The sequence below is a fragment of the Leptosomus discolor genome, chromosome 13 (genome assembly GCF_034619465.1).
Source record: "Leptosomus discolor isolate bLepDis1 chromosome 13, bLepDis1.hap2, whole genome shotgun sequence".
NCBI lineage: Eukaryota > Metazoa > Chordata > Aves > Leptosomiformes > Leptosomidae > Leptosomus > Leptosomus discolor.
The window spans coordinates 1055477-1067690 of NC_141403.1; the positions used below are offsets into that span (position 1 = coordinate 1055477).

Sequence of the window (12214 nt, forward strand, 5' to 3'; positions counted from 1 at the left end):
ACTTGCCAGCAGTTCCATTTTTAATTTCAGCACAGCTACAGTGCATTTATGTGCTAAAAGGCTCTGCATGTATAATTCCTTAACATGGCACGGGAGGTGGCTTTTCCTCTTTCTGCGTTTCTGATCACCTTCAGGACGAGTGCTGAGAGCAGCACAAAACCACGCCAAGGCTTCAAAAGAGGGAGCAGATGCTTATCTCCTGGTTCCACACGCCCACGGTGCTCAGGCAGACCTACCCTTGTCACGCACGGGAGAAGCAAGTGTGTGTCTGCAGCAGATGATTCAAAGGCCGCTGCAGTACGGCTCTTGAACTCAGCCTCATACCCACTATGTCCCAAACACCCGAAAATCTGCCTCAGATAGAAGGGATAAAAGACCGCGCGCCAGCGTGAACTCCTCTGACCCCTCCCCGTCACCTCTCCAGTCCGCATCGCCGTATTTCCCACAGGGAACCAGTGGCACAGCCAGCCCGGCGGACAGGCGCCCATGAAGGGAGGATAAAGATCTGTTCTGAACGCCCCCGCGGGTCCCCAGCGCTCCACTCGCTGCCACCACCCCCCCACCCCGCACAGCTAAACGCGGCTGGACACAGAGCAGCGCGCAGAGGCTGAACTCCGCCCCTGTAGGCTAACAGCTAGCAGGGTGAACTACCACAAACTTAGTTTGTTATTAAAAAGAAAAAAGCAGGCTCTTTACTATAAAGTTTAAATAATAAACGTGGAACTATTCATCCCTGACTTTTCTAAAACTCCCAAATAAAGTATTGCAGTATGCATTCAAGAGTCTGGGGGAGAAAATATTCTACGACAATGCTCAAATATCACCATGTGCGCAGTTTGTTTTGTCAATACTGTGATTCCCACACCATTCTCTGAATTTCAGCGTGGGAGTGGAAGCTGGAGCTGCCGCAATCAGAGGGGAAGCATAAAAGCAGATGAGAGGACAAGAAACCAGCCAAGCTCATGAGCAGTCGGCTCCAGACTGTAACATCCTTTCTGTCTCCATCAGCATCCTACAACATCTAGTTTCCCTAGGCCAAACATGGCAAGGTTGCGGCACGATGTTAGAGCCAGGAGGGGAAAATTTACTACTGACACCGCTCTCGGAGAGGCTGACAGATGCCCCTTTAGCAACCCCAGGCGTACTTCTGCCACGCACCCGAAAGCAAGCACCGTGCTCCCGTCCCCCACCTCCTCGTCTAGGGCTCTGTTTTGACTACAGGCCAGACACTTGCTTTACCAAGGTACATGCAAAACACCCAAGTCCCTTGAAATCTCACCTTGAAATCATCAGGAATGAGGAGTTTCGACGTCCTTAAAAAATTCAAGATATATCTGAACATCTGCCCATCTCTGTCGATGAAGTAGTGTTGCTTGAGACTGTCGAGGACAATGGGCTCCGTGCCGTCGAAAAGCCGGCCGATTCTGGAGAGGGAACAAGAGGCGAGCGGCGGGGTCAGACCAAGCTCGGCTCAGCAGCCGCTCCAACGGCCCAACGCTGCAAAACCCCCTCGTGCCCACGGCACCGAAGCAGCTCGGTGGCTCCGCTTGGGAAGAGCAAGAAACTCCGCTGGTTTCACCGTTTCCAACCACAATTTAAGCTGCAGTTTTCCCGCGTGGCCTCAGAAACTTCTACGTGGCACAGCTGGGAAGATGGAGGGGAGGCAGCTGAGGCAGGAGCCTCTCGCACCAGCCTCCCTGCCCGAATCTGTGTCTCGAGAGATGACGTCCCCTCAATTGTTTTGGACGCCCCTCTTGATAGCCCCCACCAGCAGACCCCTTCCCACCCCCCCCGATGCACCAGCCCCCTTGATTTACCCCATTCTGCTTCCCAGGGGACTGCACGGTGAGCCTGGTTTAGTTTGGAAATTACACTTGGGAAATGGGGGGGGGGGGGGGGGAGTTTGATTGTTTGCTTGGGTTTTGGTTGTTTCTAAACCCGGCTCATTTTTTGGATGCCATTGACTGGAACCAGCGCTCGGACAGGCACAACCTGGGGGGCAGCACATTGTGGGAATAAGCAGCGAGGGATACAAAATTTGTAGTGTTTCAATGTGAGGTAACAATTTCACAGTAAAAATTAACCGTTTGTGGCAGTTATCAATTAGCGCACTCTAAAATAATCAGGAAAAATCCCTCAGCTTTTAGAGACCACCCACCGACCACGAGAACTACGCAGCGCCCAGAGAGCCTCCGCTTGCCAACAGTTCCTGCAACCTCAACCGCTGGATTTCTAGATGTGCGCCCCACAAACCTGCTGTCGTTAAGAGCAGCAGGAAGGGCTGAAAACTGAACAAAACCTCCGCCAGAGTGACACAAAATACACATCGTTTGCAAAACGCTCCTGAGTCACTGGTGGTTTCCCAACGAAATCAGCGGGAGTGGCTGGTAGGTTCGATTTTCCGTGCCTATTTATACGTCTGTACGTGCAACGTGGAAGGACTTTTGATTCTTTCCAACACCAGAACTGTAAACAAAACAGTCTCGAAATAGCTCCCTTGCAATACGTCACATGGACACTCTGCACGAAATATCACCGACAATTTGTGACACGATTTCAGAGCCTTGTCACAACTTGTTACACTCGGCAATATTCTGCAGATCCTCTGTTCTTAACGTTTTAACAAAAAGGCTCATTCGTACGCAGTTTTTGTCCCAATATGACTGATCTGTTTTGGAAACCAGCACAGTAAAACCTCTGCAGGTTACTGCAGAGCATGCAATCGTATCACTGGACACCAGCACGGAGCCAGGGGACCGACAGGCACTTTGATTTCCCGATCACACCCAGTTTGTGACGTAGGCAAGGTACGAGTCTGTCTTCTCACAGCAAGGATAGAGCGAGCACAATGAGCAGTCATGGCACGTTATTTGTGTTTTAAGAGAAGTGAAGAAACAACCATTCCCCACCACCAGCAGAGAAAAACCCCACCAAGAACTCAGAGGTGATCAGCCCTCCTGGCTGCATGAACCACCCCCCGCTGAGAGACGCCCCATCCACCAGCCAGCAGAAGGGGATATCTAGGAAAGGTTCATGAGGCAAAAGACAGAAGCACTTCCCAAAGAGGGGGGAGACAGCAGGGCTTGCAGCAGGGTGCCAGGGAACTGCAGAGGGAAGGGGCTCCAGGTGACCACCCGCAGCCAGACACCCTCCCTTCGGAAACGGCACAGCCAAGCCAGACGGAGTTTGAAGCGACGTCTGTGCCCGCAGCAGGGACCCCGGCAGCGCACCCCGTCGTAAGCTGTGAACGGAACACAAGTCTCATCTATTCTTGCTCACCAGCCAGGAGAGATGAAGACCAGGAAAGAAAGAAAATCCCATTAACGATTCTGTAGGGAACGCCTGAATCAATTCAAGTCACATGAAATCCATAACATGTAAGGAATTAAATATATTTTGCAGAATGATCAGGTACAAAATACTTTTTTCAAAGCCGTCCCTCAGAACAATTCAAGCTTTCTTTCTCGGATACTTGTTACTGCCTGCCCTGCTGCTGAAAATTTAAGCTGTGACAAGCCATATAATACCAGTTCCTCTTCACTAGGTGGATGAGCAACATTTACGTCTAATATGGATGCACTCAGCATTTAGAATTAATTTTCCCCTATACTTAAGTATGTCATCTTGGAATCTGTCATGGAATACACTCACAAAACATACATATTTGGCCAAGTCAGTCATTACTAAAATGTATAATGGTAATTGGTTTCTGCAGCATCTTCCTAGTTCTAAATTACTACTATAATTACATACTTTAAACCTCTAGGCTTTTTGTCTTCATTTTATTAATTGTTTAGGAGAAGAACAAGATAGTATCAGAGGACGGAGCCTTCTGACAAAACCATAATGCTGACTAGAGCGCCCAGCCATCAGGAGTGCTACTTGGGATCCGAAAGGCTCTGGGCTGGGCTGGAAGAGTTCGCAGAAAGCGCTGCCTGAGTCCACCACGCCTTTGCAGCAGCCGGAAAACCCCACAGTCCCGATTCCCCAGCGTCCCCCCTCCCCAGGATCACTTTGCAACCCACAACTGCACTTTCACATGTTAAAACAGCTTTGGAAGGGCAGACCCTCAGCAGAGAGACTTCTGTGAACAAAATTAAAGCCTTTTTCCTTTTCAGATGGGAAAAAATGGTAGATTCCAGCTTCCCACACATGGCCTTCAGGGTAAGACTTGAGATAACAGGGGACCTACAGCCGGTGGCAGGGTCCTTCTCCTAAAGCCTGTCGGGAGAGGAGGCTGGGCTGCGCCAGGATCCGGGGAACGGCCAATGCCTTCCCCCTCCAGCCTCCCCCCGTCCTCCGGGTCCCTGGCAGCACAGCGGCAAGCTCTGCGCCGTGCCTCGCTCGGCAACTTGTCCGTACAACACGCTCCGAGTCACCACCCTCCCTGTCACCCACAGCTCCGCTCGGACTCCCCTCGGTCTCACACTGCCGTTCTAAATGCTTAAGAGACAGCCGTCCGCTGGCACGAGAAGCGACTGTTAAGTCACGTTTATTATAACTGCACTTCCCAAGAAAACCTGAAAGATGTTTTTCTCTTTTTCTCCATCTTCCTGACAACGTTGCCTGATGTTTGGCAAAGAAAGGCTTTTTTTTTTTTTTTTTAAATGCGTAGCAGCTGAATGGATTTCCAATCAGGAAACTGCTTTGAAGGAGGCTTGCAAAATAAGCTGCTAATTATGTACAGAATTAGCCAAATATCAAGGGTAAAGGATAAGAAACTGTCGTCCATTTACAAGTGAATGTACTTCTGAAATATTTAATTAAAACTAAGAGGCTGGAATTTTCTGTATATCAGGAAAATTAATGTCCCGTGGGTTGAAAGTACGACCTCCAATGGGTAATAATTAATGTCTATGGCTTTAAGTATCACATTCCACTGTCAGAAATCAAATGCTTCAAGGGTTGAAAATACAACCAGTGGAAAACTCAGCTCCATCAGAGAATTTGGTTTTACTTTAAGGACACAAAACAGGTACTGACACAAGCCTGGTTTTAGCGGGAAGAAAACAAATGGATATGGAAGAGATCAATGTTTTACTTCCATAAAACACTGTAGGGATCCTTCTCCCCACAGGCCAGCACTCCCATAGCAGCACTTCTAGACCAAAACTCTAGCATGGGAAGATGACACTGCTTACAGGATTTTTCAAATTCTTCCAAAACAAGCCTTGCTCCTCAAGTATAAAAATACACTCCATCTGCAGCAAAACTGCATACATGGTGTAAGTGTTTATAACCTTGCTCTCTCAGTGTATAAATATTTATATATATTATTATACACACAAAGAGAAAGACTTCCTTGTAGTATATTCTGCCTCAGCTGAGAACTTGGGAAAGCAGCAATAATTAGGAAGAAGATGGGCCCATATTAATTAAACAAGTCAACTGTTGCACAACTTTCTTAACGCTAAGAAAAATGACATGGTGCTGCAGATTGCTTCAGCGGACAGAGTTAAAATTACTCCCTTTTCTAATCAAAGGAATACAAGGAACATGGAAAAGCTGCAAGCCTTGATGTTTGCAAACATGCAGAATATTTCTATCTTTCAAACTAAGGCAGAAATAACCTCCCTTTTTTTTTTTTGTTTGAGAAGAAATAGCTTCCGTACTATTGAATGTATTCCGTACATCATTTCTCATACATCAGAGGACACTACAAAACCAAAACTAACAAAATCTTTTGCAACAAACTATTTTCAACAGTTCTAAGCTGTCGGCTTCTCCTGCTCTCCGTGTCTTTTGCAGAACGACAAAGAGGGAGGGAAACTCCCGGCGCGCAGCCCTTTTAACACCGCACAGAGGGACCCGTGCGGGAGAAGGCGATCGGCGACCCCCTGGCACCCGCGATCCCGCGCCAACGGCGAGGCAAGGAACCGCCTGGGACTGCGCCGAGGTCGGATATTCCGTGGCTGGCAAGAGGAAAGCCCTCATGAAAACACTTCTCTCTCCCTCCAGCAATGAATGACAAGGCACAGTAAAAGTATTTTAGCCGAAATCTTACTGACCTGGTTGGAGCCACCGTGGCAAAGTGACGAGGGGTTCGGCCCTTAGAGCGAGGGAAGGCAAGTTTCGTGATCACATCACTACGCCTATGCGGCTAACGGGAATGCTTAGTTAACACTCTGGGGTGGGCAGAGCGCGAGCTGGAATACGCTTTCACTTTTTTTTCCTCGGCAACATTTTAGTCCACGTTGTCCTTATTAATTTCTTTTCATTTTCTTCTACTGAGTGCTCAAAGGCAATTTGCATAAGAGCCTATTATAAATTAGATCTGTTTAATGGTACGCTCATCTCATGGCTATTTAATTTTACATCCTCGTATGTCTAAATTACATAATTCTGCACTGTCCCCTAGAAGCGAGCGCATCTGGAGAGGTATCCACGCCAGGCAGAAACGCGATCCTGCCCAAGCGGAGAATGACGGGGTTTGTGCTCTTTTTTCACCAGGTTTGTGCTCTTTTTTCACAGGGCCACTTCAGCCGTAACAACCTGCTCCTCTCTTTTGAGTACCTCACCTCACAGACCCACAGCGACTGAATGCCTAGCAATCTCTATCACTCTGCATAACAAAAGTTGGCGCATAAACATGATATAACAGAATACATTTGCAATTTTCAGGAACATATATTATGAAAACCGCATTTTAAACAAATACCCTGTTGTAATCTCTCGCTCTCAGTGCTATTATAATTTGTTCTTATCTCTTCTTCCTTACATTTAATTTAAGGTTTCATGTCCATGAGTCTCAGAAATTCCTTGGCACAGACAGTTCCTACATTATCAGAAGAGGCATGAATACAATGACTATAAAGCAAAGGTAACAGGGGAAAAATGTATTAAAACCCAAAATCTCATTAAACCTTCTCTACAAAAGGTATTTATACAGGAGCCAAAACGACAGAGCAAGAAGGATGTACGGGAGGTGGTATTAAAACACCAGTTCTTATGAGATTTAAAAGAAAATGTTACATGGCACTTTAAAGAACAGATAAATCCCAGATACTGAGTAGAAGGATGTCAAACCTCTGTGGAAATATTTGCTAAAGATTAGAGAACTGAATCATTAGCATGGAGATAATTTCAAACATCTTAAGATTGTCATTTGAGCGTGGAAGCAAAAGAAAAGGTAAGGGCAAGCTCAGAGGGCTAACAAAACATTTAGAACAAATTGAGATAGACAAGAAGTGGTGAACAGTCTTAAATGCAGAGTAAAGCACGTGAGGAACAGATGGGAAGGATCCGAAATGACGAGGTGGTATCGTCAGGGAACGCATCAGAGAAAAAAAAAAAAGAAGCATGGGATTTGCTATAACCTGCCTGATCAGAGGCAGCACCAGAAGCAGAGATGAAAGCAAATCAGACATATTACAAAAGGAACTAATAGTCCTTGGATCTAACCCACATGGACAAACTGACACATTAACTGGAAAAGAATAAACCGCACAACACCGCGTAGTCATGTTGCAGGAATGCTACTTGCACGAGAGCAAACTGCAGCTTTCTACGCTGCAGCTGAGCGTGGAGGCGACGAGACGTGTAAGCAAATGACAGTTGAACAGAAGGGGATATGTGGGTCACAGGAAACACTGGGGTGAATTAAAAAAACGGATGGCGAAGGCTCCAGGAGTCAGTAGCAACACCCTAATTTGTCTGCCTAAAAAAGGAGAATTAAAAGAAAAATTAAAACCTGTATTTTCCCTGCTAAACAGGTGATCTAGCTACCTAGGAGATTCACACCAGAAGTAACAATTACACTACAAATAGAGCTAATACAGTAACTCCCCTGCTGTCCATAACAGGGACCCAAATGTCCAACAGAAGTAGGCCAAAAAACCACAGGCTCTGTCACAGCCTTCTCCCGGAACCTTCAAAGCCCCGCTCCCAAACTCAGAACCATCATCCACCCAGACCCACATGCACTTGTAGAAACGCTGACATGTTGGAAAAGAAAGGAATAAACAGTTGGGATGGGATGTCAAGAGCTGGTGACTCATGGCCAGAAAACTACGTATGTGGGCAGATGGAAACGTTGCACGACGGCAGCAAGGGCGAGGCCAGGGGAGCACTATCCCCAGACCACGGACGATGGGCCAGGGAGTTTCTGTTTACCCTATACCTCCTCTCTCTGCTCTGGCGTACCAGAGATGCAGACAGATAAGAGGAACAGGCTGCAACCCAAATCTGCATCTTTTTGCACAAGGCTGGGCGGGTAAGGGTTTTAAAAGCAATTTCAACACCGTGGCAGCCAAACCTCCTGAACCTCTAAGCTGCGTTACAGGCTTCTGATGTGGCTGAGGGGGGGGGGGGGTGTGTCTGTCCCCTGCTCTCCAGCTGTTCCCCCACCCCAAACCAGGATCCTCATCCCCACAACCCCCATCGCTCCCGACACAGCGCGGTTCCTCCACCTGACAGACGCTGAAGCTGCTGACGCTTCCCAAGACACCGCGTCTGTCCCTGACCCTCACGGTTTCGCTCGTCCCCACACACCAAGCACTCCCTCGAGCCCTTTGGCTCCCAGAGAGACCCGCCCTCCAGAAATCCCAACTCTTCCCATCCCAAAACAGGCCGGTCCTTCAGCCCAACCGCTACCTACAGAGCGGCCCCGCAGCCCCTCTCCTCCTCTCGGGCCCCCAGAGCCCCCTCCGCCCGGGCGGCTCCCATCGGCCCACCCGGCGGGCCGCGCCGAGGGGACCCGGAGCAGGGATCCCTGCCGCCATCCCCCTCGTGAGAGGGGTTTTGCTCCAGCCATCTGGGAGGACGGCAGGCAACGCGCCGCGGCCCACCTGCACGCCCGCTGACCACCGCTATTTGGTGCTTTACATCCCTCCTCCTCGTGTTTTTTTCCAGGCTCGCTCACGCGCTGGATATACTGAGGAGCAGACTGCAAGCCTTTAGGCCCCACATCTCCTACACGTTTGGTATCTTGCAAATAAGTCCTTAAAAACTTTTTAGTTTTCCAGAGCATATCAAAACCACTTTTCCTAAAATCATTTACACCAATGAAATGTTAAATCAATTATTCATGCAAATACTTTCTCCATCTCTGTTTTTTGTAACCAAGTTTTCTTGGCAATGATAACATTTCACAGAAAAATTAACAAATATTCTCTTTGCTTGCCAAGATAATTTTACTAAGCTTGAATCCGATTTCATTGAGGTACGTTATTTATGTTTTATCTTGAGGGAAGCTGCCTATTAAGTTAGTAGCAACCGTGTCCTTTTGCTTATGATACGGTTATTACCAAGCTATCAGGAGTACCTTTAAGTTATTAGGGTGCAATGGCAAATTAAGTACTTTGCGTCATAATTAGCTAATAACTTTTGAATTATGTTTTAATCATGTCTAAGATAGTCAGGTTTGCTGTGAGTACAGATAATGGAGGATAGGAGCAGAACCCGAGTGTTTATCGTTCAATACCAAAAGCCAGAAAGTAGCTAAACCAGTGGGTGCACAACATCCCAAAGGCCATGATAATCTATATATTCAGAACACTGAACCCCTTCACAGGCAGCAATGTGAAAAAGCAGAACTCGTGTGTCAGGATCTCATTTAAGTAAAAAGCAAAAATATATTAGCTCCAACCCACCCGCCTTGGAGCCTGTCAAGTTTTTAAGAAAAAAGACATGTTAGCAATACCCTATCGATAAACCTGTAAATGCAGATTCTACGAAGAGGGAACACTTAAAGCAACTTAGAAAAAGCTACCAGAGCCACTTCCCTTTCAAAAATCTGGATGTTGAAAAAAATCCAAGCAACCAACAAAAAAACCTTCTCAGAATGGGGGAAATTCTTTGATGTATTCTTTCGTACATCAAGTTTGCCCCTCAGCTTCCATAAATTTCATTCAAACCACTATTATCGCTCAGTATTTCCTCTGTACCCTCGAGAAGACTCAGCATCAAAATTCCGTGTACAAATCACTGGAAATTAGGAAACACTCCGAGATTCCCCACGAAATCCCTTAGAAAAGTAGCAGCAAGATGAGCCCTGGATCCAAACCCAACAGATACACCAGTTAAGCACGTACGTGCTACGTAAGACGCGCTACGACATCGCTAACTCTGCCCCTTTCCGGGACGTTACTTTGGGAACCAGGCATCACGCTTCACACTCCTGGAGCCTGTGCCCCTGCAAGCGACGCTCACTGCAATGAAGCCACGGGAATCAGGCTTTCCAAGGTCTTCACGGCTCTGGCGACTTAGCCAGAAATCCTGTCTACGTTTTGTGAACTGCTGCCTCCTCTCAGAGGAAGGACAGCACGTTTCTGTCGCCAGGACAAGAACATACTTGCCCTTCCCTTTGAAAGGGCTGCACAAACTCCTCCTGCACTGCACTGCCCGTAAAGGCAAGAGACTGGGCAAACCAACCTCTGCGTGCTGTGCGGGGGGACTACAGGGACTGCTTCTCAAGGGAGAGAGAAGCCACTTCTGCATTAAAGCCTAAGCAAAAGCTTCTCAATTAATGAATAAAATTCAGAGAGAGCAAGTGCTTCTAAAACCTTTAGCTGTCAACTATGATGAGCCTGTGTCCCCAGAAAACACCGTCCTCCAGAGTCCAGAACGGAATAAAGTATTCCCAGATCCTCGCTCCTCAATAAATACCCATGAAAGTCACTTGCAAAGTTCGTAACATCCTTCTCCAGTGCAGTTCACGCAGGGGACAACAATTTGCTACTGCTAGTTGTGTAGCAGAAGCCTGTAAAACACATTAACAGGTTTCAACCCTGCTGCTCAAGTTGGGCTCCGACTGTCACGAGATAAATTTGCCAGGGAAGGTGGAAAAGACGTTCAGCCTGCTTTTTTAGAGCCCTACAAGAATACACAAAGGGAAAAAAAAACCACCAAACCCGTATAGAAAGAAAGTTATTAAAGTAGTCCAAACAAGCTTCCCAAGTAGGTCAGATACTAGAGATGCTCCTGCAAGTTTCCTTTGCAACCCTCCCTCTTCATGCAACGCTTTAGACTTGGTCTTTAATGACCTCCCGTCTTCCCCCAGCACCCTCAGTTCAGCACGCAAGCTGGGGACAAGGCAGGGTCGCACAGCACAGCGGACTGCTGCCCGTGGGACCCCTGCTTCACCTGCTGGAGGAGCAGGAGAACGTCTGGTGGACGAGGAAGGGGCTGCAGGAAGGGAAGGCAGGCAAGGCGGATGGGGGCTGCCCTGGAGGAACGAACTCTGTCCAGGCTACGCCAGATTTCCTGCGCGATGCCACCACTAAGCACGCCTGCCTTATTTTTTTGAGGTCCTTTAAGCTAAGCAAGAAGGTACTAGACTAAGGAATGCTGCAAAGAAAGCATGCAGGAATGTTTCTTCAGAGCAGGACTCAAACCATACACAGAAAATACAGCCCAAGGACACATGCTGAACTGAGGAGGAACAGGAGATGCTGATGACCTGTTTAGTAATTAAGCACCGCATTTCTCTGCGCACAACAGGAGGCAATCATGTATTGGAGATGGTATTACAACACATACACCACAAAGACGACAAACTAAGGTCACCTTGGCTGCCCTAATAATGTTCTTTTCCTATAAAGCTGACTTTAATTGTGATGAGAGGAGCTGCAAGGCCAGCTACACAACAACACATTTAGTACCTCCCTCAAACATTTGTGCTGTACTTTACTACTCAGCTGACCTGCTCGCAGATTCCTCCACCTAGACCAAAAACGGTACTTCCAGGCTAACATCCTAGATTATAAATTCTTTGAGAAAGGCAATCCAGATAGAGGCAACGAAGACATGGGTGTTACAAGCACAGAATTTAGCATGAGAAACACAGGACCGTACACCGATCTTGTTTTGATTAACTCTAACTTCAGATACCCTACAATTACATTGCTGTGATTCCTAGCGTGGACACAGAAATGTGCCTACGTAGAGAGATGTGTTTATACCTGTATAACTCATTCCCACACATTTACATGTTTAACTGCTTCCATGCTAGAGGTTGAAATGATTTAAGCATTTCAGTAACTAGGAAAATCATACCATTAACCAAATCAGTTCATACAAAACCTGCGTGCTAATCAGTCAAGAGGACAGGAAAGTCCACCTAAAAGAGCTTAGACAGTGGCTCTAAGCAATAAATAATGCTTAATGCATAGGTTGGAAATGCCAAAGCCACGCCTGCACATTCTGCTGGTGGTGGGGGTGATAAAAAACACACAGATAACATTATTTCCATTGACAAACTTTACATATACAAACC

The 12214-nt window shown here is 47.2% G+C and overlaps 1 protein-coding gene across 2 annotated transcripts in view; it reads right to left on the reverse strand.

The window, feature by feature from the left end:
- Positions 1-12214, reverse strand: part of KCTD1 (potassium channel tetramerization domain containing 1) — a 68736-nt gene that overhangs the window by 5391 nt on the left and 51131 nt on the right. For both annotated transcript variants that reach the window (XM_086472651.1, XM_086472652.1), the window contains exon 4: positions 1280-1424. In XM_086472651.1, coding sequence (XP_086328777.1) covers positions 1280-1424 — 145 coding nt within the window. The remainder of the gene's footprint in view (positions 1-1279; positions 1425-12214) is intronic.